Source organism: Giraffa tippelskirchi, chromosome 2 (assembly GCF_054371585.1).
Source record: "Giraffa tippelskirchi isolate mGirTip1 chromosome 2, T2T-mGirTip1v1.2.pri, whole genome shotgun sequence".
In the NCBI taxonomy this organism is placed as follows: Eukaryota; Metazoa; Chordata; class Mammalia; order Artiodactyla; family Giraffidae; genus Giraffa; species Giraffa tippelskirchi.
In genome coordinates this window covers 121183323-121210635 of record NC_137276.1, presented here as the reverse complement: position 1 = coordinate 121210635, position 27313 = coordinate 121183323, and the positions used below count along the sequence as shown (strand labels likewise).

Sequence of the window (27313 nt, the reverse complement as noted above, 5' to 3'; positions counted from 1 at the left end):
GAGATTTGCTGGTTTCAAATAGCTGCCAATCCTTAACTCATCATAAAATTTGTATTCTTTACAGTATGTAAGAAAACTTCTATATAAATACCTTACAAATGTTATACCTTTTTTTAAAAGCACGTGGTACGATAGAAACAAACATTTTAACACTGATCACTGGAAAAGCCTACATTCTTTTAAAGACTCAGTATCAAAATGAGCAGTATGGCTTATGAAGTCATTCAACAGCATCTGAAGAACATTTGGAAAAAAGTTAGAGGTCAAGTTGAGTTACATGGCAAGGTAACTTTTGCTGAAGCAAGAATTGAACATACACTAATATATATAAAGTTAAATGACTCATTTTATGCAGGACATACATTTTCAAGATTAGACTATGGTCTACTCTCTTTTAATTTTCCTAACTTTCTTATAATCTTATACCTTTTGAATCACCTAAAGAAATAAGAACAAATATGCTGAACTCTGCTCTATTTTCTTACATAACTTTTTCAACTCTCACCAAATGGTGTTTATTTTTCATATATGTTTCCTTATAAACTTTACCATCCTGACATGTATACAGGAAAGAGAGAGAGATTGCTAAAAATTTTTGTGTGTATGTGTGTGTGTGTGTGTTGTGAAGAGCACTGTTTTGCATTTTTAAGAATGTGCGAATGAACTTCGCTGGTGGTCCAGTGGTAAGGAATCCACCTGCCAATGCACAGGACAAGGGTTCAGTCTCTGGTCGGGGAAGATTTCACATGCTGAGGACGACTAAGCCCATGTAACGCAACCACTGAGTCAGTGTGCCACAACTACTGAAGTCTGCATGCCCTAGAACCCAGGCTCCACAACAAGAGGGTACCTCCACTCACCAAAACTAGAGAAAGCCCCCATGCAGCAACGAGGACCCAGTGAAATCAAAAATAAATTTTAAAAAATGTATGAATGGAAGCAGACTGTATAAACTCTTCAACTTCATAGGATACATAACTTTAATGAAAATCTATTAATTCACAAATGTAAAATCCCCATAATTAATTGTTTTCTTCAAATTTTTTTCTTACACATCATAAAACATTAAGACTTACCTAATACCTAAACTCTCCCTACTTATGAACACCTTCTATAGTGTTCTGGGGTGAGGGGAAAGGGTATGTGCCTATATAAAATAATTAACCTTCAATTTAGAGACAGTCCTTGTGTTTGACTTCAATATCTAAAGAGTTTAAAAATGCTTAAATTCATAAGGACCTTGGAAGTAAGGAGAAAAAGTTAAAAGAGAGGATGAGCATGTATTATTTCCACACTTACTACTGCCTTGAGAGTTTGCTCTTGAGAGTCCTTTGGTTAGCAAATAGATCACACCAGTCAATCCTAAAGAAAATCAACCCTGAATATTCTTTGGAAGGACTGCTGCTGAAGCTGAAGCTCTAACACTTTGGCCACCTGATGTGAAGAGCCGACTCACTGGAAAAGACCTTGATGCTTGGAAACAGTGAGGGCAGGAGGAGAACGGGGCAGCAGAGGATGAGATAGTTGGATAGTATCACTGACACAATGGACATGAATCTGAGCAAACGCTGGGAGATAGTGAATAACAGATAAGTCTGGTATGCTGCAGTTCATGGAGTCACAAAGAGTCGGATGGACACAACTTAGCGACTGAACAACAACAAAAGTTTGCTCTTTGTAGTCAACATTCACTCACCCAACAACCTACTTTTAAGGCCCCAGCCAGTCTGGATGAAGCACAAGCTGGAATCAAGATTGCAGGGAGAGACATCAATAACCTCAGATACACAGATGACACCACCACACTTAGGGGAGAAAGTGAAGAAGAACTAAAGAGCCTCTTGATGAAAGTGAAAGAGGAGAGTGAAAAACCTGGCTTAAAACTCAACATTCAAAAAACGAAGATCATGGCATCTGGTCCCATCACTTCATGGCAGATAGATGGGGAAACAATGGCAACAGTGACAGACTTTATTTTTTGGGGGCTCCAAAATCACTGCAGATGGTGACTGCAGCCATAAAATTAAAAGATGCTTGCTTCTTGGAAGAGAAGTTATGACCAAGCATATTAAAAAGTAGAGACATTACTTTGCCAACAAAGGTCCGTTTAGTCAAGGCTATGATTTTTCCAGTAGTCATGTATGGATGTGACAGTTGGACCATAAAGAAAGCTGATCGCTGAAGAACTGATGCTTTTGAACTGTGGTGTTGAAGAAGACTCTTGAGAGTCCCTTGGACTGCAAGGAGATCAAACCAGTCAATCCTAAAGGAAATCAGTCCTGAATATCCATTGGAAGGACTGATGCTAAAGATGAAATTCCAATACTTTGGCCACCTGATGTGAAGAGCTGACTCACTGGAAAAGACCCTGATGTTGGGAAAGATTGAGGGGAGGAGGAGAAGGGAATGAGAGAGGATGAGATGGTTGGATGACATCACTGACTCAATGGACATGAATTTGAGCAAGCTCTGGGAGAGGGTTTCTTCCTGAGGCCTCAAAATGTAATATTCAAAATACAATTTAAAAAATCACAATATAACACAGAATGAGGAAAAATATTATATGTTAAGAGTGACACATCCTAACAAAATGCAGACTGAAATTTCAAAAGAAACTGTTTTGCAGAAACAGGCAAACTTTCATTTAGAGAAAAAATTCATTTCTAACCAAGAGATTTTATTTAGAAAATCTGTATTCTAGATATAAAGATTATTTGCGCTTAAATCAAAGCAATACTAACATTCACTGTGATTTAGGAAGGTTTTATTACTGATATCTAAATCTATTTGCTGCACCAAATTTCTGAGATCCTACATGGTATAAACAATTTAAAATTCATAACATGAGGAAACAATAAAAGACACTGAAATACGTCTAATCTTTTAACATGTTGATAAGAATTATATCTGGTAAAAGTGAATGAAATTTTCACAGCATAGAAGTTTTATCAGGTTTATATGTTACACCTGAGATATTGATCAGTGGTTAATTTCCTTCCAACACTGGATGAAAATTCCAAAAGTGGCACATAAATTAGTCACTGAAACCTTATTTTAGAAGAAGGAAGAAACCGAGTGGAGAGAATTACAGAAATGTCCCCTGAGCACTCCCTCATCCCCTGAAATATGCAAGTTCTGTAAGAGCTAAGAGAACCCCAAGCTATTACTTCCCATCTTGGAGTCGCCTGACTTCGCTCTGTCCTCACTTACCTGGAGCGACAGACTGGTTCTGAAGGAAGAAGCCAGGCTGCTGTGGCTGACCCATGAGGTTGTAGCCCCACAGGGTGGACTGTGGGTGGTGCATCACCTGGGAGGAGATGGGTGAGTAGTTGGGAGGCAGTCGGTACATGCTGCTCTGCGGATACTCCTTCAACACAAAGTTAAAGACAAAAGTTACTTACTCCACACACCACATAGATGATTAATGCAAATTCCTTATTTGAGAGAGCTCCTATCCCAGCAGACAAGGTTATTTTAATAAAATGGAAGACAGAGGGCAAGAGTCTCAATATAGTCTCTGCAAAACACTCCTTTAAGTTTAAACTCTTGCTCGACTTAAAATGGACTTGGCTACAGTGGGGGAGAACAAACCAGTCAATCCTGAAGGAAATCCACCCTGAATAGTCATTGGAAGGACTGATGCTGAAGCTGAAGCTGCAATACTTTGGCCACCTGATGGGAAGAGCCAACTCATTGAAAAAGACCCTGATGCTGGGAAAGATTGAGGGCAAGAGGATAAGGGGACAACAGAGGACAAGATGGTTGGATGGCATCACCTACTCAGTGGACATGAGTTTGAACAAACTCCAGGAGATAGTGAAGGACAGGGAAGCCTGGCATGCTGCAGTCCATGGGGTCGCAAAGAGTCAGATACAACTGAACTGAACAACAACAACAGTGGGGGAAGATGGAAAAGGATCTTTTCCAAAATCTGTTTTTTAAATACTAAAAGTACATTTAGAACACCAATGCTGACCATCACCTAGAGTAGAAAACGCATCTTCAGTTGCTGAGTCTCCCGATGATTTCATCTTAGAAGGCTTCCCTGATACCTGGGACCTGGATGAGAATTAGCCAGAAACACGCACAGGACTTTGAAACTAGTCTCTGGCCTAGACAGCGTCTTAGTTCCAGCTTTCAAGAAAGCACTGTAAAGAGGCAACTCCCCCCACTCAACTCCCCCATCTTGTCTCCTCTGCCATTCGCCACACCTCCTGCCCAGCGCTTTCTCTTCCTCAGCGTAGGTGCAGAAACTCTAAGGCTCACACCTGAATGTTTTCCCCACTGCTCCTCCTTCTCTAGCCATGAAGGATGCTGCTGCTGCTGCTGCTAAGTCGCTTCAGTCGTGTCTGACTCTGTGCGACCCCATAGACGGCAGCCCACCAGGCTCCACCACCCCTGGGATTCTCCAGGCAAGAATACTGGAGTGGGTTGCCATTTCCTTCTCCAGTGCATGAAAGGGAAAAGTGAAAGTGAAGTCGCTCAGTCGTGTCCAACTCTTAGCGACCCCATGGACTGCAGCCTACCAGGCTCCTCCATCCACGGGATTTTCCAGGCAAGAGTACTGGAGTGGGGTGCCATTGCCTTCTCCGCCATGAAGGATGAAGGAAAAGTAAAAGCTCAGTTCCCTGCAATATATATGACTGAAAAGAGGCGACTTCAGGAGAAGTGTGGGAGAAAAGGACATGACCAGGACTCACTTGGGGAATGAGAGGAGCTTGAGGAGTCTTTTAAAGCATCTGAAAAGAACAGAAATCCACCCATGTGGATAAACAGGTTAAGAGACCCAGACAGGCAGAAGTGGCAGTCTGGATCTTATTAAGCATCTTTTTCAAAATAGAGACACATTTGTAGAAAGGTTCCATGAGAGGAGGGCACTGACATTCAAGTGGGGATCCAAAAGGGAGGGTGGTCGTGTCTAGAATAATACTAATCACCAAGCTATTAGCTAAGAAAAAAATGTCTTGGTTTTGACTTAGGTGGACAATAAGAATAAGTAGTCATGATGACAGGTCAACAAACTGTGAATATTTCTTCCACTGCACAATAAGAACTCTTAAATTTTATAGAAAAACATCACAAATTCCCTCTGGAGTATTTTTCAGGTGAATTTAAATGATAAGACATTTTACACATTGATTCTATAAAATTATTTCTAAATTACCATCTCATAGATTTCTAAGGTTTTTAAGAAAATGTTATTCTAGATAGGGAAGGATGTCAGGGAAACAAGAAGAAAAACTGCTTTAAATTATGTTCACTTTCTCTCTTATACTAAAACTAAGGTATAAAGAAGTAGAAATATACAGGAGAGTAAGATGAAATAGTAAACGATGAAACCTCAGAATCATCTTATTAGATATGATAGGATCCTATCTAAGGAAAACAATTATGTTGATTTACTACACATATCAACTGCTCAAAATACAAAAAATATTTTAGACATGCCTCATAATAAAAATATATACAAGGATGAGATTTTATTAGGTCAAAAAATTCAAGTTCTAAATTTGAGAAACTGTGAGACAGTGAAATAGTAAATAAATATTATTCACAGGCAAAGTCTAAAATTAAACAAACTTATGAAAAGTAGAAGAGGCAAAATCAGAAACTATGATCCTGTTGTGAAAAGTTTGTGTGCTGTTGTGTTAATTACATCTGAGCCCTTATGATAACTTACAAATAGGCTTACACTGCACTTTGGAATGTTTCTTAGGGATGTAATTCAGGAACTAGTAAATCTGTGAGATGCTAACACACCCACGATCTCTCTCTACTTCCCATACTCACGTCAACTCTTGAGCTGGACTTTGTCTTGCGCTTCCTTCCCTTTGTCTTCTTCTCTTCATCTGTTGCGGTTTTACCCTGATCTGACAGCTCAGCTGATTTCCTCTCAGGTTCGTGAGAGATGGGAGATGTGGGTTCTTCCTCTTCCTCTTCGGGAGGCAGGGGCAGAGGCTCGAGGTAGTAACTCCGAGGCTTGGGCGTAGGGTGCGTGTGATACAGGAGGAGGTGATGTTGCTCCTCATACTTGATCACCTTCCGGTCCACTCGAACAGTCCCAAACCAGGCCCAGGACAGAGGAGCCGGGTTCTTCTGACCCTCAAACAAATCCCACGGGGACACCTTCTGCTTCGTGGAGACCTGGAGACCCTGTGGCAAAATAAAGAGCTATGACCACATGCTCAGATCTTTTGCTGATATGGAGGCCCGGCTTGCTTAGGACACAGATTCAGAGAACATTCTGGCTTGAGGGGGCCTTAAAGAACTCTAGCACACAGCAGTCAGGTTAACTAATGAGTCCAGGCTCATACTAGATCATGAAGGCAGTGGCTACATTCCAGGCCTGTAAGTCAAGATCTACGGTCTGTTATACCACACGACACTCTGTTGAGACTGGGACACCACACAGCCCAGTAATTTTTACTGTAAATGCCATTTTCTCCATTTAGGTTCTTTTCCCCCCACCAGCCAAAAAAAAAAAACAACACACACTGCAAATTTGATATTACTGTACTAAAAACCTTTGGAATCTATTTATTGTTTTTAAGATAAAACTTAAGAGTCAAATTACATTCAACCTCTAATTGGGCTCAAATTAACTTCAATCCAAACATGTATGGACTCGGTTCAGTACAATCATCTTTCATGTACTTAATTAGGCAGTCTCTAAGTAGTTAAGTAATATTATTACAGAATTAACCTGTGCCAACAGGTACAAATAAAGTCCTTCAATTCAAGCTTATCTCCACTGAGTTGAGGAGAGGAAATGTTATTCTCTTTCTGAAACTAAAAGTTTCTTATTTTTAACATGAATTGGTGCTACCCCTTGGTCCTTTCCCTGCCATACCAATCGGAAAATATTTTTCTCCAAAGTGACCCTTAAAATAACTGCTCAAGTCATCTTGAATAACTTGTGAATGCTCCTATTCCCAACTACACATACTCTTCCATTGTGGCTTCATCCAAAACCACGGCTCAGTTACTACCTGTATTTAGACTGTTTCCTAATATCTGTCTTGACATTAGAACTCTTTCCTGGGTGCCAAGACCGCGTATCCAAATGGGTTCCAGATGTGTCACCACTGGAAAGGAGAGTGGTGCAAAGTCAACCTGCGCCTGACTCTAGAGTCTTCTCTCTCCACAACTGTGGGTATCAGTACTCAGCGCTCTCTGCTTTACTGAAGAGCTGCATTATGCCTGTGAGCTGCAGTCTCTCAGGGCTTTGCATAAACACTTCCCTTTGCCTATACCACACTTTGGATGAATAAGAGTTAGCCAGGAGGTAGGCAAACTGATATATCAGTTTTCCTGAGGATCCTGCTCTGACTACCTATCCCTCACCTGAGTATGATGGCTCTCTCTCAGGGTCCTCTAACATTCTGTACCAAGACACACAAATCTCACGACATGGTGTGTGTTAGCCGTTTAGTCATGTCCAACTCTTTGCGACCCCATGGACTGGACTGTAGCCCATTAGGCTCCTCTGTCCTTGGAATTCTTCAGGCAAGAACACCAGAGTGGGTTTCCATTTCCTTTTCCAGGGGATCTTTCCAACCCAGGGATCGAACCCACATCTTTTGCATCTTTTTTTATTGGCAGGCAGGTTCTTTTACCTTGTGTCACGTGGGAAGCATGACACAGTAGTTGTCTATCTACTTCCCCTTAAGGGTAGGAGCTCTGCCTTTCATCTCTGTTATCTTGGAATCTCATAGTTGTTCAATGTTCATTGAAAGAATAACTACAGTGTTTCTCACATTTGGGGCTTCCCAGGTGATGCAGTGGTAAAGAATCTGCAGGCCAGTGTAGAAGATGCAGGAGACTTGGGTTCAGTCCCTGGGTTGGGAAGATCTCCTGGAGTAGGAAATGGCTACCCACTCTAGTTTTCTTGCCTGGAATACTCCAGTATTCTTCCATGGAAATCCCATGGACAAAGGAGCCTTGGGCTACAATCCATTGAGTCGCAAAGAATCAGACATGACTGAGTCACTGAGCTCAGTTTTAGAGCTTTAGACTGACTGAAGTTTTAGAGAACCATATTTAATATCTTATATAGATCAAGTGTTCATTAAATGTTGTTCAGCTTATAAGAAAATAAAGTGCTATGACTTAAAAAAATTTTAAACAGCTTTAAATTTTAAAGCCATTTAAATTTTAATTTTAAGTTTTAAACTATATGGAGACTTCTATCAATACAAATTTTTTCATCTACTAAACATATTCCTTTTTTTTTTTTTTAACAAGGCTTTACTTACTTTTCCCTTGATGGGCTTCAAAAATTCATTTAAATTCAGGAAAACATTTAAATGAAGATCTTCAACATCATTATCTGTATGATAATGCCAAAGACCACTGCATTTAAATGACAAGGATATGTTTTAAAAAATCAAGAAACAATAAAATTAAGATGTTTCATATGCCCTGTAGGAAGACAAGAAAGTATAAGTGCATGTATTTATATACATAAGGAACAAACATTTACTCTTGCCTGTTTTTTATCTATAGAATCGAATCCAGCAATTTTGTTTCCCTTTGTGTCAATCAAGGAGCCCATTGGTTCACAGGTAATGATGTCACATGTCTGTTTCGGCAAAGGTAACAGCTGTCGAACTTTGTCAATACTTTCTGACCGCTTGTCCCCCAGCTCTTTCTAAAACAGAGAGACAGTGAGAGAGACAGAAGTGAGACAGAAATTATAACCAAGGCAAATGTTTACAAGGAGGAAGTTCCCCTATGAAACATTTCCTTTTAATAGCTGGAATGTTCTTTAACCTTCAACAGGGTCTAGGGGGCAGCTCTCATTGACAGTGATGCATATTGTTTCATTTCTTCTATTTAAGTAGAAAATAGAACACACATGAAGGCACCCTTGTTACACAACAAACATCACAGTGCTGAAATAACAAAAACCCGAAGTAGTATTTGCAACCCGAAGACAGGAGCTGCGGCACGGAACACGTTCTCCAATCCACAGTCAGGCCACAAGGTAAACATTGGTTGTTTTATTAGTAAGGTCACTGGATATGTTAATTTTTTTCTTGCATTGTTTGTTTATAGTTTATTTCAAAAACTGTGTTAGTGGCTAGGCAAATGAATTGACTTTAGAAATAGCAATGCAAATGTTTAATATTCAACTGCATGTTGCCAGTGGAAGATGAAATTTATCCTAAATCTAATGTTGGCATTGTGGTTACATATTTGACAATGGACTTCTACAGTCCCTTAAAAAATTAAATATCTTTTATGAGTATAATTATTTTAAGAAAAATCTTCAAGCTATACATATACTTCTAATTTTGGGGTACTGAGAAGCTGAGGTAAAACAAACAGCAAAATAATCACCTGATATTAAGTTGAACACAAAAAATAACGTCTGATTTAAGGAGTAATAAAATAACATGCGCTAAATAACAAATCCAAAAACCACGTGAACTCCTAAGCAGGCCACAAACTTACCTTCAGTTTCTTGACTAAGTTCATATATGCGCGTTTGTTCTCTTCGGATCCCCCTGGGGATGCATTCGACAGGTCAGAGGCCAATGTTCCATTGATTAAAACACCCAGCATGTCAAGAACTGTTGTGAATAATTCACTAGGAGGAGAAAGAAAAGATTTGCATCTTAAAGCAAAGCCAAGATACTGTTAACTAACTGAGCATTTTTATTTAAGGCATAGAACTGTTAATAGTAACCTAAGAGTATGTGATGTGGAAGAATCTGTAGCAAGAATATGAACGCCTCCACTATACATGTATGAAGCGAAGCCAATGTGAAATGATAAGAACCTACTTGTTAGTGTGCATGTCAACGGTTCCAGAAGTAATGATCTGAAGGAGGAGAAGTGCCCAGTCTGTTGTCCGCTGGGTGCTCCTCTGCACTGTGTCAAACATTCCTCCCACCTAGCACATAAAAAAATACAATGAAAAAAATCAGCACAGTGTTACAAAGACCACTACCACCACTCTACACAACCACGTTTTGAGTGGTTTAAAAATTTAAAAGTTGCTCTAGGCTATGGATTATCCTGTCTTCTCTGTCAACTAGCTATATATTTGCCAGTCTTTTTGGTTCCATTAGCACAGGAACTGGTCATTCAGAAAAAAAAAGGAGGAGGTATGGAGTGTAGATACGTCATCAACATGAAATTACACACTAGTAAAATTAGCTCTCTGTTGTTCCTAAATTTCATGATATTCAGTTTCATTATGTAACTTTCATCCAATTAAATCTGAATAGATGTAAACTACGTGACTCAGTATCTACAAATTTTGTGTTGTCAGTTACTTTTGAATCTAAGCCTGTTGTCATAATAACACCTGGAAAGAGCCAGCAACACAGAAGTAATGATGAGTGGAAGGCCTGGTCCTTAGGACTGCTCATTCATGAGTGGGAATTAATATCAAGTATCAGGCAAGCCATCTTTCAGAGTAGCTTTTATCTGGTCTTGTGCATCGAGAAAAAGAAGAGTCAAAAGAATCCGCTGGAGAAGGAAATGTTAAATTTCTATAAAACCTGTCTATGGGATTTCTCTTTATGATCAATTTTATGGAAAGTTTGATAACATTTTGACCTAAAGTACACTTTAATACAGTTTTTAAGCAAGTAGAGTAAAAGCTAATGCTCACCTCAAGTTAGTACTTCCCTAAGACCTACTCTTGGCACAAACGGAAAAGAGAGAGAGAGACACTGGGGGTGGGATGCAGAAGGCAAGACGATACCAAAAATATCTACTGTTGTCTAGAAGCCAGACCAGACAGGAAGGACAGTGGCCAGGAAAACAGAAGGTCCGAGAGTCAAGGAAGTAGTAAAGAGAGCAAACAGTGGCCTTCACCTTGTAACGGAGACTGTGACCCCAGCAGGAGTGGAAAGCTGGAGTTATTTTCACATGGAGATAAATTTAATGGAGGAAAGATGCTAGAAGGGCCTCTTACCAAATTGAGGCGGAGCTGCAACGCCTCATGCATCATCTGTCGTGCTTTGATGTCATCCTGGTATCGTTCTTCTCTCCAGTTACTTAAAATCTAAACCAGAAAATAAATGAACACAAACCCCAATACTTGTTTCCCTGTTAAATTTGATTTTTCTCATATTTAAAGTTAAACTGAGTTTTAAGTGATGAAGACAAATTCTTAGTTTAATAAATTTAAAAAAAGGGAGGGTATAAAATTTTGCTTTCCTCCCCTTCCTCCACACAGACAGGAATATAGCTATTGTTTGTTTGTTATCTAATTACATACCCTGTTAAGAAAAAGCTTATGTAATTACATACACTGTTGATAAGTCTTAGGAAATGCTTTAGAGGATCATCAAGTTAAGCATTAACAAAAATAAAGAATATTTTAAAAATACATCATTACATTGGTCTTATAAAGATAAGTGTAAAGATAAAGGGGCTTCCCAGGTGGCTCAGCAGTAAAGAATCTGCCTGCCAATGAAGGAAATGTGGGTTCGATCCCTGGGTCGTGAAGATACCCTGGAGAAGGAAATGGCAACCCACTATTTCCAATATTTTTGCCTGGAAAATCCCATGGACAGAAGAGCCTGGCAGGCTACAGTCCATGAGGTCACAAAAGAGTCAGACATGACTTAGTGACTACACCACCACCACCACCACCACCATAAAAATAAAGAGAACAAGAATTACATTTTATATCAGTCTTCTCTTATATTTCTAGGGATAGGCTGTGAATCCTAGCAAATGCATTATTCTGATGTTTTGTTGAAGGGGAGGCTTGCTAGTCAATAAACTTGTCTTCCTTGATAAAGGTAATGTAACCAACTTTGAAAAATGTGACATCTTGGACATCAGCCGAGTTGCATACCCATTTATTATATAAATGCTTCCCCACTTATTCAGACAAATGTTGGGGAAGGGACAGGTTGCTTATGCAAGGCAAACCACAAGTGGGAAATTCCCAAATCAGATGTATAAGCCAAAAAAAAAAAAAGTGCTCTGAAGTAGGGCATCTACTGAAAGTCATCTCAAAAGAACTGAAACAAGTCATATGCAGAAGTAACTGAGTCCAACAGATGATCTGTGAGTACGCCACATGGTAAACGTGGAGCACTTCTCAAATCTCATCAAAAGATACAGATTAATCTCCCAAGGCAGGTGAAGGGTGCAAGGTAGTTTAAAAAAGCCCACAAGCTGTCATGGAGCTGACATTCTGGTAGTAGGACAAATCATAATAAGTAGAGCAAGTGGTAAGAATCATGACAAGAGGACAGAGAATGGCTGCGGTCCTCCTTTTAGAGAGTGATGGGGGTGGAACTAAGGGATGGGAGGGGACTAAGGAGGTGAGAGCTGAGCAGAGATCTGCTGAACTGAGGGAGCTGGCCATGTCGATAACTTCCAGGGAAGGGGAGAAAGTCTCTGCAACAAGAAGATGCTTGGCAAGATCAAGGAACAGCAACATGGTCATTGCATACAGAATGGAGTGAGTAAGGCCATGTCAGGCAAGAAACAAGATAGAGGTGGGAGCCAGTGACAAATCATGGAGGGTCACATAAGCCTATACAGGGAAGTTTTATTCCAGGTATAGTAAGCAACAGGGGTTTCCCAGGTGGCGCTACTGGTAAAGAATGTGCCTGCCAATGCAGGAGATGAAAGAGACGTGGGTTTGATCCCTGGGTTGGGAAGATCCCCTGGAGAAGGACATGGCTACCCACTCCAGTATTCATGCCTGGAGAATCCCATGAACAGAGAAGCCTGGCAGGCTACAGTCCATGAGGTCGCAAAGAGTCATACACAATCAAGCGCACACACACACACACACACACACACAATAAGAAACACTGCAACATTTTGAGCACCAGAAAAACATGCGGTTTACACTTTAAAAGGATAACTCTGGCTGTTGTGCAGAGATAAATCTCACATATCCAAAAGGTAGCAGATGATTAGAGAACCGAATAAGTGTCTTGTTCAGGTTCATCCAGTACCATTAAAGAAGACACAGTGTCTAGAATCAACAGCCCTGTGGGAAGCGTCCATTAGGCACTACTGCAGGATAAAACATCCCACAGAACCAATTTACCCACTCTTCTCTATTATGTACTTTCAAATTCCAGTTTGATCACTCAGTTTCTTTATGGCACACAGAACATAAATGTTTCAAATAGTGACCAGGAGAATTACAGCTGGGGGAAAGGCAAAGTCCTAAGTCTTTGTAAATGAACTAAATGAACTAAAAATGCCTTTTGATTTAGCAATGAGTATCTTGTGTCCTGGGACTTCTCAAGTGGTGCTCGTGGTATAGAACCTGCCTGCCAATGCCTGAGATTCACGAGATGCAGGTTCAATCCCTGGGCTGGGAAGCCCTCTGGAGGAGGACAAGGCAACCCGCTCCAGTATTCTTGCCTGGAAAATCCCATGGATAGAGAAGCCTGATGGGTTACATTCCATAGTGTTGCAAAGAGTCGGACACAACTAAAGCGAAGTAGCATGTGCAAGCATGCACACATCTTGTGCCCTAGACCAGCATCACTCCGGTTCTGGCAGTAAAACTGAGTTTTGAACCTACAGAGCTCAAGCTGAGATCTTCCCTGCCATGCGGAAGCCCAGTAGAAAACCTGGAGAGAGGGCAGGCTCTCTTTGTTACTGACATGTGCCCTGCAACACAGATTACTCCAGGACCTCTCCTAAGAGACAGAGTCAGGAGAGGAGCAGATATGACAAAGTTATGTGCAATCTGCAAAATGTGACTTTTACAGACATCTGTCCAATGCCTAATTCATATTACACTATTGCTAACCTCATGGTGACCAGAATGCCAGGTAGGAGAACAGGACATGGGTGGTGCTTTCCTGCATCTAATCACAACATGCTTTGACCTTATTAGTTTAAGCTCAGTGTTTGAAAGGAAAACAAATGAATGCCATTAGGAAAACACTTGCCTAGCTCAATATTCTACTGTACTTTACCTGGTTAACTTGATTCTGCAGAGATGTTAGGAGGCCTTCTCGTTGTTCATCTTGTCCCTTAAGGCAGGTAAGGACCAGTGAGAGGAATGGTTGTTGACTCAAAAGAGACATACTATAAAGGAAGTAATAACAGCAGATCTAGTTAGAAAGAACAGATTACTTCCCGTGCAACACTGATTTCCTGCCCTTGGGTTACTGGCTCTTATTTATTTTACTATTAGAAAAGGGAGGGAAGTAGTAAATAGCCAAGACTACTCGAAAAGTTAAATCATATCTCTAACTAATAAGGTTTAAAACCACTGTAATGCTTCGAAATAATTTAATATGTTCTCTTGCCCTTGAAGGCATCTGCAAACGAGCGTAAATTTGTACTGCATCTTAGGGGGGGGGTGGGGGTGGGAAGGAAGAAGAGAATGCGTGGTTTGTATCAGTAAACTGAACTTAAAGATACATAGCAGGAGGAATAGCACTGTATACACAGAATAAAAAGAAAAACTTTTAAACTTCTCTCACAGTATTTGTATTTTGTTGTTGTTTAGTCACTAAAGTCACGTCTGATTCTTTGCAATCCCATGTACTGTAGCCCACCAGGCTCCTCTGCCCACGAGATCTTCCAGGCAAGAATACTGGAATGGGTTGCCATTTCCTTTTTCAGGGGAATCTTCTCAACCCAGGGAGCGAACCTGTCTCCTGTATTGCAGGCAGACTCTTTACCACTGAGCCACCATTTGTAGTTTAGGGTCCAGGAAACGGGCCTAGTAGGATTGTTGTGCTTGTGTTGTTTTTCAGCACATTTCTCAAGACCAATTAGACGGGCATGAGTAGAACTGAATGAGCCCCGAGGTTTGAGGCCTCCAAAACCATTCTGCCTGCCAGTGACCTAGTGCACAGCTCCACTACATCCCACGGGCTTGACTTGTAAAAGAGTTTTAAGATATTTGATTTAAAAATTTTATTTTAAATTGGCATTTTAGTCTTATTTCTTACATGATCAGAAACAGCTGACATACTGATAAACTAATTTTGCTACACTGCAAAGAAAGATTTCTTAAAATGAGGTCGCGGTCAAAATATTTCAATCAGCTTCATTTTACACTAGCAGAGCTTAGAGAGACTGACTTAGGAGGAGCCATCTTCAATCTCTGAAATAGCATCTAGGATTCCTGTGGGAAGTGAGGCAATGTACATGCCATCGTTAGCCAATCAACTTTGAGAATTAAAACTGAGTTATCTGGTTGGTTAATAAATACTGGCAAAGGGGATGAAGCAACCAGATGCCAAGCAACATATGTGCAAAGCTAGGCCAATACCAAAATGTACTTTAGTTAAGAGCACAGACTCAGAGGCCAGACCACCTGGGTTTTAGCTTCACACCTCCTTAGCTATGTGTCCTTGAGAAATTTACTTAACTTTCTAGTGCCTCAGTTTCTTCTTCTGTAAAAAAGACATAATGAAAGCACCTCAGAATGACTGCTGGGAGATTTTAAAAGTTCACATATGTATGTAATGAATTCTATATTGAGGCTGACATTTCATAAGGGCTTAGTAAATGGCAGCTACTGATTAGGGCATTAGATATCATTATTGATTAGGGCATAAGAAACCCAAAATGCTCAGAATGCTCAGAATTTTTATTTTTCAATGTTAGGAATTTCCTTTTACCTCTGAGGTGCTAAATTTAAATTCATCATGGTTTTACATTAGAATGTGTTTATGTTCTTTTTCAGTAATATAATCATTTTTCTAATATAATTACTTAAACCTTCTCCAGGCCATAAAACTTAAAAAACATTCAACTTGGAGGATCCTATATATTAGGATCTAGCCTAATATATAGGCTAGAACAAGAGCCCTAAATGTTAAATATATTAGTAACTTACTTCAGGGTGCAGCATGACAGAAGTATAAATTATTCCATGAAATTTAAGCATAAGTACCTAAATAACAAGAAAAAAACCCAAACAACTGTTGAATACGGGGACTGTGGATATACAGATCTGATTCAGCAGGTCTGAAGCGGAGCTGAGAAGTCAATATTTTTAATTGTGCAGCAGTGATTAGGGTACACAGGCAGAACTGAATGCTAGTGTATTACATATTATAATTTGGAAACTTTATATAACAGAACTTGGCCTATCAGATTATTTTCAATTCTATACAAAGAAGAAATTTCAGTGAACTCTGAGTACAATGACTATAACAAACCTAGACAGTGTATTAAAAAGCAGAGACATCACTTTGCAGACAAAAGTCCATCTAGTCAAAGCTATGTTCTTTCCAGTAGTCATGTATGGATGTGAGAGTTGGACCATAAAGAAGGCTGAGGGCAGAAGAATTGATGCCTTCAAATTGTGGTGCTGGAGAAGACTCTTGAGAGTCCCCTGGACTGCAAGGAGATCAAACCAGTCAATCCTAAAGGAAATCAACTCTGAATGTTCATTGGAAGGACGGATGCTGAAGCTCCAATATTTCAGCCACCTGATGCAAAGAGTCGACTCATTGGAAAAGACCCTGATGCTGGGAAAGATTGAGGGCAAGACAAGTAGGGGGTGGCAGAGGATGAGATGGTTAGATAGCATCACAGACTCAATGGACATGAATTTGAGCAAACTCCAGGAGATAGCGGAGGACAGAGGAGCCCGGCATGCTGTAGCCCATGGGGTCACAAAGAGTCAGACATGACTTAGCAACTATTAATAACCACCAACAACAGAGTACAATGAGCATGTACATCTGTACGTCACTGAATTTTCTCAACCATTCTTTAACCTCTCACATAGAAACACAACTTCCAGCCATACCTTTTCTGCTTTTGTCTGTCTCTTTCCTTTTTGGAAGAAGAACCCAAATGCTGTCCTTTCTCCAGCTCCTCCCCAGCTGCTTTCAACACTCTTCCCTGCACAGAAGTCGGCAGCCTGGCAATTAGGGGGGCCACCAGCCATACACCCCTGCGTTCAGAGGAACTAAAATTGGAAACAGGTGTTATACCCAAGGAGGCATCCTTTTACTTTGCTCTCACAGTTCTGATAGAAGCTCCAAAGTAAAACTTGCATTCACAGGACACATGGGTTATTCTAACATTTGCCTTTTACTTCTATACTCTGTTTCCTCTCACCAAATACCAGACATTTGCACACACTCTCCGTGCTTATGGAAAGCACTAAAAGGTGGGATTCTGCAAGGATACTATAGCTCAACTATTTTTTAAGTCTGGAAAAGTGTTTTTCTATGATTCTGGCTTTCTGAACACTAACAGTCCTTTTGTCTAACAAGCAATATGCCTTTCTGTCATGGTTAAAATATGAAATGTTCTGATTACATTTAAGCACAGAAATGATCAATTTCTAAAGTTTCAAAATTCACCAGTTATATTTTATACCAAAATGATGAAATACAAGTCTATCTGCCTTTTATAATTATCATTTGAGCAAAACTGCCAATTAAAAAAGATGGCTGAAAGAGTGTTTCCTATATTAGGAATACCACAGAATAGGGCAGCCTCAGGGCACATGAAAGAAATTCACCCCTCTGGAACATCATCTGTGGTTCCAAGGAGTCTGGGCCTGCTCAACCACATGTGTAGAATGCTCAGCTACCATGCAGCCCAGCAGCATGGCCCTTTAACATATTAAATAATGATAATGGACACTTACAAGCAATTATTTTCCTCCCATTCCTGCAGCTTTATGAAAAAAAGTCTGCATTATCCAAGTAAAATGTGCAGTTACATGTGAAAAATGAATGACAGCTTCGTAAAACCACAGGAAAAAAAAATACCTTAGAAATGTCTTTATTCCATTCTGTCTTGTGCTACTTGTATCAGTACTCCCAATCCCGTTTGGGTTGAAGAGGCCTATACCAGCATTAGAAGAGTTATTGTTTAGGTCAGCCGACTGCTGGAATACCTCTATTGTTGCCTTGGCAATATTGTCCAGCAGGTTGTTCATTTCAGCCACCGAACCAGAGCCCTGGAGTCAGACATGAGAAAACAAGCATGCCTGTGTTTTACTTTATACACAAGCATCAATGTTGTGTTGCTTTTCGTAAAATGTCACACACGCTCATGCTTTCATTAACATACTCACAGGGTCCTTCAAGCATTGTTTGATCATTAACTGAAGCTCCAGCCAGGACTGCCTCAGTGTCCACTGCTCAAGATTCTGGGGAAAATGGAGTTAGCACGTTAAGAATACCAAACATGTCTTAAAGTATAAGAATCCCCTGTAGTATTCTTTCTCAAAAAAACAGAGGAATGATCACACATAATAAAGGGATTCATATGACACAAAAGGTTTCCAAGTCTATTATATATGCTTATTATAGAGACAAAGAAAAAAACAGCAACATTAAACTAATGTGCCTTACTCAGCTAGGCATTGGAAATGAATAAGACAATCATTTGTCCTCCCAAAGTCTATCTAAACAACTCCATTACAAAATGATTTTGATATTTTATGAATAACATAATGAAGACAGTCCTTCTACAAAGCTTATTTCTCATGTAAACACAATAAATATTGATACAAATTAACATATCTGCATTTATAGATACATAATGGTTGTATACAATTTGCAGTGCGCGTATTTACCCAGCAATAAAGTGTGGCTGTTACACAAAATGGACAATTGGGGGAATAAAAATCAGAATTAATTAAAGTTAAGAATTAGCTAGCAATGACTAAAACAGAGAGGCAGTAACTCCTGTTATAAACACAAAGAATGTGTCAAATTGACAGAAACACAATCTTTAGACTATTTTCACTCACCTGAAGAATGCGTTTAATGTGCTGTCTTTGGAGGTTGTCCCCCTCCGTACATTCCTTAATGCCATGAGGATAACAGATGAGCTGCAATAATTTCTGTGCTTGCATATTTGAGAGCACAGGGTCCAGAATAAGTTCTTTGTCTGTGCATAACCTCTCAGGTTCTTTTAAACAATGTTCTCCTACCCATTCCTAAAAATAAGATGGCAATTAGATTGTACTGAACTCATGGCTCACAACAGAAAGCGGACAGGAAATTTTCCATTTAAAAAATAATAGATGGAAAAAGTAGGAGGGAAAAGGCTTAGAAACTTTCCAGTATTTTGACTTCCTAAAAGTATAAAGTAGGATCTTGGTTACAAAATTTTTTTTAAAAAAGGAATGCAAGAAAGAAATATGCAAAAAAAAAAAAAAAAAAAAAGAGGTGGGGGAGAAAGCTCAGTAAAGAAAACACTAGTATGTGTTTTCAGTTGGAGAATGAAACTTTGCTCTAAGTACTGTTTTGTAATCATTTTTTTTTTAACTTGCTATGTAACAGTAGTGATTTTATATTATAATACGTATTCCTCACTTTTATAGAATGCACTGTAATATATCCCACTGAATAGATAGGACATAGCATAACACTGAGAAAACTGTCTTCCTTTTCGATATCATTATGAATAATGTTACGTTTATAAATACTTGTGCACATCTGTTCTCTGTACAATTATGTTCTTAGGATAACTTCTTACAAGTACAATTGCTGAGTCAAGGATGATCAGGATCCATATCACAGCAGTTAATTAATCTCAGTAATGCTATCCAGACATCAGTAATTTCTTAAGCATCAAAATGTTTTTAAACTCTCCAGGTGACTCCAATGTGTACCCACAGTTAGAAACCAATGCACAACTTGGCACACTCTCAACATATATATGACTAATAGTTAACTTTTACCATGATTACAGTATACTTTAAGAAAAACATGACTCTATCAACTTTATATTATATCAATAGCAAAGTGAAAAAGAGCATATATGGTATGCCTTTTTTTTTACAGGAAAGGAGAATTTAATAAAAATTGGAAAGATAAATCAGAAAATAATGAAACTGATCACCTAGGGCAGGGAGGAACACAGTGTAGAAAAGATGAGGGAAAGAGATGTATATCCCTGAGCATAACCTTCTCTCTAGTAGACTGACCTTTGCTGTTGTTTAGTTGTTGCTATTGTTATTTAGTCACTAAGCTGTGTCCCACTCTTTGTGACCCCATGGACTGTAGCCCACCAAGCTCCACTGTCCATGAGATTTCCCAGGCAAGAATACTGGAGTGGGTTGCCATTTCCTTCTCCAGGGGATCTTCCCTACCCAGGGATCAGACCCACATGTCCTGCATTGGAAGGCAGATTCTTTATCGCTGAGCCACCAGGGAACCCCAGTTGACCTTTGGGAGTATGTTATTCTAAAGATAGATATGGTAGGAAAAGAAATCTAAACTGAACACCAACAAAACCAAATGAAATCAATTCTAGTTCAAGTGAGTAATATATCCATACTGAAAAAAGAAAGGTCAAATAACATTTTAACTGTAAAACCTTAGGGAAAAAAGAATTATAAGCAAATTCTCAACTCCTTTTAGGAGACTTATTTTTTCATAGTAGTATAAGTGTAGTAATTCTAAAACTACTTCAAGTGTATTGTAGAATTCAACAAATCAATAAATGATTGATGTTATTGGTATCCAGGACTCTTACTATGGAAGAGAGTAAGAGAGTAAGAGTAATCTTTCAACACAGATTAAAGGGATGCTAACAAAAACTTGAGCTGTTTGATCAGAATTGGAGGTATCAGTATAAGCTCATGATTATACACACACACATTTATGTATATGGATGCTTTTTTCCCCCAGCTCTGTCTGCTAAAGGGGCCTAGAAGCAATAAATGCACATTGCCCAGAGCAATAAGAACACACAGAACTCAGATCTTGGTTTCTAAACACCATCTTCTACTTAATAGAACCAAGGTTCCATGAAAAGATGAGTAATTCTAGTCTGGGGCAGGAAAAATGTAAGATAGGCCAGAAAGAAAGACAACACTTGTTACTAAAAAAGAAAGAGAGAGCAAGAGAGATGTGAAAATAATACCAGAGACAGCATGAAAAGATTCCCTGCTGCTGCTGCTGCTGCTAAGTCGCTTCAGTCGTGTCCGACTCTGTGTGACCCCATAGACGGCAGCCCACCAGGCTCCCCCGTCCCTGGGATTCTCCAGGCAAGAACACTGGAGTGGGTTGCCATTTCCTTCTCCAATGCGTGAAAGTGAAAAGGGAAAGTAAAGTCGCTCAGTCGTGTCCGACTCTTAGCGACCCCATGGTCTGCAGCCTACCAGTCTCCTCCATCCGTGGGATTTTCCAGGCAAGAGTACTGCAGTGGGGTGCCATTGCCTTTAGACAAATCTGGAACAACTTAAACATGAAAATAACTGAGGACCATACACTTTAACTTTTGTGGATAATAAATAAGTGGAAAAAAGGAAGGGAAGGCAGAAAAGGTTAGGCTTTTCCTTAGAGTAGAATGCAAACTGATAAATGTGAAAAAAGTGGAGAGCTGGCAAAAGCCATCTTGCAACCATCATAGTAAAGACTGGTTTAGACAAGAATCAAAATGGATGCTCTGTGGGAGGTGAGGGAGTTTGATGAGAAGCAGAAAACTTGCATTGTCTCAGAGAGTGTCCCCCAGACTGTGTACTAATTCCAAGGGGAAAAATGATAACTAGACAAAACAAAAATTAAAAAAAAACATACAGTGGAGACAGCTTGATCAAAACTAACATCACCAATGAGGTACAAATGGGCCTCAGGTGCCTTTGGATGTGATTACCTGAGAAGAATATAACATACTTCTACAGTATCATGGTGACGTATGCATAATCTGACACTAACGTACAGGAAACTTCAGACAAAGCCAAGATTATTGGGACAATTGACAAAACTGGAATGTGGCCTATAGGTGAGACAAACTTAAGATATCAATGCTAAATTTCCTTCCTTTTAAAACCTGCCTTTTAGTTATGTTAATAAATGCTGAAATATTAAAAAGTAAAAAAGAGCAATGTATTCTATCTCCTCTTAAATGCTTAAATAAAAATATAAGAATTAAAAAGTATATGAGACCATACTCACACACACACAAATAGAATTATAAAGCAAATGTGGTAAAATATAAAAAATTAGTGAATCTGTGTATAGGGTATACTAGACTTCTTTATAAATTATAACAACTTTTCAGCAAATTTGGAATTATTTCAAAATATGGTGAGAAGGCAAAAGAGGACTATCTATGTACAAGCTTCTGACAGTATTGGGTCTTTCTCTCCAAAAGAACAGTAATACACTCAAAGTTAAAGGTAAATTAAATCTGAAAAATACCTGTTGGCAGATGGTCCTCAGTACATATCTAGCATATTCTCTTAAATTGGCCGTTTCTATGGAAATGCTTTTCCCACAGGATTTTGAATTTTGCGAGGCAGTCCAGATATCCTCAGCATTCCCATCACGTCGTAAACCCCTCATGGTGAAGTCATCATTTTTTAAAGAGCTGACATTGTTATTGCCAATTTTGGCATCTCCTACATAACAGAATCACAAAAGCAAGATCATAGAAATTCAAAATATTGCCAAATATTTGGAAAATAAATGAGGCAAGCATTCAGAGATTTAAAATACATGAATGGGGTCATTATTGCAAAGTAAGTTGTTCAGCAACAAAGAGAAGGGATCAAGACAGTAAATGCTAGGACGCTGAGAAGTTCCATCAGACACGGGTAAAAAAACAAGTTCAAGGCTCATTTTTTATTTCGTTTATAGAATTAAGTATACTTTCACCAAACTTGGAAAGGCCATTATGAATCACACTTAATAATCACAGAACATTGATTTCACCAATATTTCAAGCACGAATGTATGCAAATTCATTTGACTTATATAGACAAGGAAAAAACGGGTTACTCACCCTTCTAGATGTCCCTTTTTCATTTCTTCTCTTACAATGAATGACTTATTTTCTATCCATAGGTCAAGAGAAAAGTTTTGCCTTAGCCCACCTTACTATCAACTTCTTGACAAGAGAGATTTATTTCCCTGGGAATGGAAAAGGGCAATGCATACTAAGGAAGCCCTGGAAAATAGGGCATTCATTGAATAACCCATGTCTTTCACTTTCCTCTTTGTAAACATCCAAATTAGAAAACCTCACTTGATCAACCTCTCATATACTCAGTAAAATGAAGCTCAGGAAAGTGTTTCCCTCACAACAAAGTTCTGGGGGGAAAACTGAGCAGAATTACTGATTAGCTGGAAATAAGAAATCTTCTCTAGCCACGAAAGACAAAAATTTGTCATATTTTAAAAGTGAAAAATTAATGCAATTTGATAAAAAAAAAAAAAGAAAGATTGCCAAATGAAACAGAGCCTCCAAACTCTTGTCTATTTACCCACAAAGATCACAAGCATTGAACAGGAAAAATTCCTGTAACCAACAAATGAGTTTAGATAAGGCCCTCACTATTTCACTGTAAGGGAAACTAGCCCCAGGTCAGTGCAAAAAGCCTTTTAAAACCCATAAGTCAACCAAGAAAAACTTTTGACTTTGCTGAATTTTAAAAATCAGAATCGCTTAGTGAATGTTTACTTAAAAAATCTTAAGGGGGGGGAAGAACACATAATACATTTAAACTCAATATCTTATCACATATTATCATACATTTTTCATTCAAATATTTATGCAAAAAAGCACTAAGTTCACTTGACTCATAAGCATTCATTTAATTCAACAAAGCTCTTCAAACGCTGGAACAAAGACTGAATTCTACATGTACCAACATTTAGCATGTTATTTCCAACCTTAGATGATATAAACAACTATTGTTGCTATTGTTATTTAGTCACTAAGTTGTGTCCAACTCTTTGCGACCCCATGAACTATAGCCCACCAGGCTCCGCTCTCCATGGGATTTCCCTGGCAAGAACACTGGAGTGGGTTGCCATTTACTTCTCCAGGGGATCTTCACGACTCAGGGACTAGACTCATGTCTCCTGCATTGTCAGGCAGATTCTTTACCACTGAGCCACCAGGGAAGCCCATAAATATCATGTGATTGCGTGCTCTGTCATGTCTGACTCTTTGCAACCCCACGGACTGTAGCCTGGTAGGCTCCTACATCCATGGAATTCTCCAGGCAAGAATACTACAGTGGGTTGTCATTTCCTGTTCCAGGGAATCTTTTTGACCCAGGGGTGGAATCCACATCTCCTGAGTTGGCAGGAGTGCTCTTTACCACTGAGCCACCAGGGAAGCCCTATTAGAAATTGAATTCTATAAAACAGTCCTATCTCCCTAACTCAAAATAGATCCTAGTGGACAGGACTTGAGAGAACACTTTGATAAGGACACAGTGAGGTAAATAAAACTGCAAAAACAAGGAAACAAACACCTCTGCCAGCCCCAGTCTAGGAGATCCTTATTCATTTTAGATGTTAGGATGACTGAGAAGGTCAGGAAGGCTGTGCTAGAAGCTTCTGCAATGGTAGAGACAACAGAACAGACACAGTGTTCAGTGCCTGCCTGGTCTAAGGGTCTGTTGACATTCAACAAGCCTCATCCTGACTTCTCAGACCTGAAGAACCCTCTATCACTTAGGAAGATGTAGAATTCACCAAGAACTGGGGCCAATTAAAAAGGTCAAGGAAAGGCCATGAGATAAAAATAAACTGGTGATTAGGCACTGATATTAAAATATGTATACTTAGAGAGGTTGACAAATTATACTTGGAATTAAACCAGTTCCACAAATCAAGGGGATAATATAATCTATGGTACACATTTTGGTTTCTGCTATGAAAATGTCTATCACATATGCATTCACACTTTCAACATTAGCTTACTGAAAATCTTTCCCTGATGGGCATTAAAAATATCACAGTAAAGAAAAGTCAGGCCCTGACTGCTTAGACCCTATATTTATTTATTAAATAGAATTGACTGGCCAGCTTTCCTTTCAAACATATAAAAAGTAGAGAAATCTTACTGAAATGAGCATTTAATGTTGGCAGTATAATACTAAGAGCTCAGAGGAAAGGGTGTGGCCCTCCATATGGCTCTACCTTTCCATTTCAAATACAAAATCCCTGGGCATTTCAACAGGAGTGTGTGTGTGTGTGTGTGTGTGTGTGTGTTAAGGTGAACTTTAAATAGTTTGCTTTGTGAAAACTCTTGTTACCTACCCTCATCATCACCAAATAATACTTAAGTGTTGTTTGCTCAGTCGTGTCTGACTCTTTGCAACCCCATGAACTGTAGCCCACCAGTCTTCTCTGTCCATAGGATTCTCCAGGCAAGAATACTGGAGTGGGTTGCCTTTTCCTTCTCCAGGGGATCTTTCCGACCCAGGGATCGAACCTGGGTCTCCTGCATTGTAGGCAGATTCTTTACTATCTGAGCCACCAGGGAAGCCCCAATACTTCTTAAAGAGAGGTATAAAAGGGTCAGGATACATCTTAAAACATGTTTAAGACTCATCTAAAACAATTCAGCTCAACTCAGCAACTTAGCCAAACTAGCCAAAAGGAGTTCCTTTGGAACATAAGAGGTAATTTTTGTTAAGTCAAGACCAAAAGAGGGTACCTTAAGTTGAAATTAGGCAGTATGAATTCAAGATTCCTTCCCAATCCTTCAAACCCTGAATGATTTACAGAATAAAAATGTTTTAAGGTACTGCACTGTAAATGAACAGAAAAGATAGTACTACTATTCCTGGAGAATACATATCAATAAAGATGTAGGCATGTCTTGAACATTATAAATTAAATGAAAAAAAAGTGTGATATCTAATACTGATTTATCAACAGTATCATTATCACTGTAATTATCACCTGATGCATGAAAAAACTAAGGCAGATGGACAGAAACTTTTTCAGGATCACAATGAAAAACTAATATTAAAACCCAGATTTTTTTGTGTTCTAGTCCAGGAATATAATACAAAATGTAAACCTTTACACAGATTACCAATTCAACCGAGTTCATCACAAAGTGTGACTTCTGCCAACAAATGAAATCCTAACAATACTGTGAGCAGCTAAAATGCCACAAAAAGAAGTATTTAAATTCCCCCAGAATTGTAAGTAAGGGACAGACTTCTTGGAGTCCAACTGAACATGAACTTGGAAAAAGCCAACTAATTTTTCCAAGAGAATAAACAAACAAAAATATGTTTCTAATAATTTTAATGAGAGTTAAACCTGAATAGAAATTATTTTGCCTCTGTTTCTGGTGATTAACCAAGCTCAGTGCCAGGATAATCTTACCAAGCATCATAATTGCTTTTAAGACAGCAAACACGGCTCCCACTTCAATGCTGTTGTGAGCAGCAGCTAAGAGGTGTCTATCACAAGACGATCTTATTCCGGGGAAAGGTTTACCTATAAGAAAAACAACAAAGCTTTAACAGATTCATCATCATCATTAACCACTCTTTGTAACCATTTACAGTCAGCAGGGCCTTTCATTGTTAGGTTGTGGGCGCTTAATTGCTATTAGCTAGCTTTAATTGACGTTTCATGGATTCACTAAGAGACACTGCCAGTATCCAGTACTTAACCTTTTTTTTTTTTTTTTGATTATTAAGACAATGGCTTTGCTCTTCAGAGAGATGTATCGAAAAAAAATCAGTAGCACTTTTATCCATTTCTGCTGATGTCTCACACACACATTTACATAGAAATGATCTTTAGGAACAAACTGCACTAAATTCTAATCCCTAGAATTCTTACCTATTCCCTTCACCTTAATAAAAGAATAAATGAAATGCCATTGCCCTAAGCTGCTAGGGTATGGTTCATAACCAACAGAGTATGTTAGAGGATCACACGGCCCACCAGCATGACTTAGCCAAGGAGCAGAGGTATTTTTATTGTTTACTAACTCCTGATGTGAGTTTCTCAACACATCCTGATATTAAGTAAATGAAAGGTGCTGACAACCTTTCTCAATACCTGACAACCCCTTTCCTTCATCGTCTTGAAACAAGCCCACCAAAATCAGGAAGGAGATTACAGAATGGACAGCCTACTTGGTCAAGTTAAACCTAAAGCTCCAAATGAAAACGTCATCAGAGAGATTTCAACTGTCATCTCACCGGTTGCTTGAGGTAACAGGCAGGCCTGGGGAGCTCGAAAGAGATGAAGCAGGAGGCGGCATGTCATTCTCGCCCCAGGCTCCGCATCTGCATCTCCGCAAGCTAGGAGAGAGGATTTTAAAAGCAAGTTTTGTAACATACTGAAGAACGTATCTTCCGCATTTCTCTTAAGCTGAAGTTTCTGGAATAATTTAAATAAATGCTCCTTACAGTAAAAAGTAAAACACTGGCTATTTCTTTTCTGAGAAACCTGTGTGCTCTCTTAAAAACAAGTATTAAAATAGCTGTTTCCAACCTTCTCCATTGAAATCAGTGTGACTTTGTTTGGAACAATTATTATAATTCTACCATCTTCACCTTGATGATGTATTACTGCCCAATGCATGTCTACTCAAATTCTACATTGTCACTCCTTTAACTTGTGAGAGATCACAGCACCAAGACACCAATCTAATA

General features: G+C 39.1%; 1 protein-coding gene across 27 annotated transcripts in view; it reads right to left on the bottom strand.

Moving 5' to 3' along the window:
• The window catches only part of MED12L (mediator complex subunit 12L), a 364359-nt gene that overhangs the window by 37071 nt on the left and 299975 nt on the right, over positions 1-27313 (bottom strand). For 15 of the 27 annotated variants that reach the window (XR_014076861.1, XR_014076863.1, XR_014076864.1 and 12 more), the window contains 14 exons: positions 26858-26959; positions 26028-26141; positions 22092-22291; positions 18689-18877; positions 18008-18082; positions 17700-17890; positions 16724-16885; positions 13923-14034; positions 10931-11020; positions 9789-9898; positions 9457-9592; positions 8489-8650; positions 5791-6153; positions 3211-3367 (listed from right to left, as the gene is read on the bottom strand). Coding sequence is in view for 22 of the 27 variants with exons in the window: in XM_081570463.1 (XP_081426589.1) it covers positions 3211-3367; positions 5791-6153; positions 8489-8650; positions 9457-9592; positions 9789-9898; positions 10931-11020; positions 13923-14034; positions 16724-16885; positions 17700-17890; positions 18008-18082; positions 18689-18877; positions 22092-22291; positions 26028-26141; positions 26858-26959 (2163 nt within the window). In the remaining 5 variants the exon portion in view is untranslated. Of the gene's footprint in view, positions 1-3210; positions 3368-5790; positions 6154-8482; positions 8651-9456; positions 9593-9788; positions 9899-10930; positions 11021-13922; positions 14035-16723; positions 16886-17699; positions 17891-18007; positions 18083-18688; positions 18878-22091; positions 22292-26027; positions 26142-26857; positions 26960-27313 lie in introns of all 27 variants that reach the window. The other 12 variants (XR_014076860.1, XR_014076862.1, XM_081570462.1 and 9 more) reach the window with 1 other exon arrangement.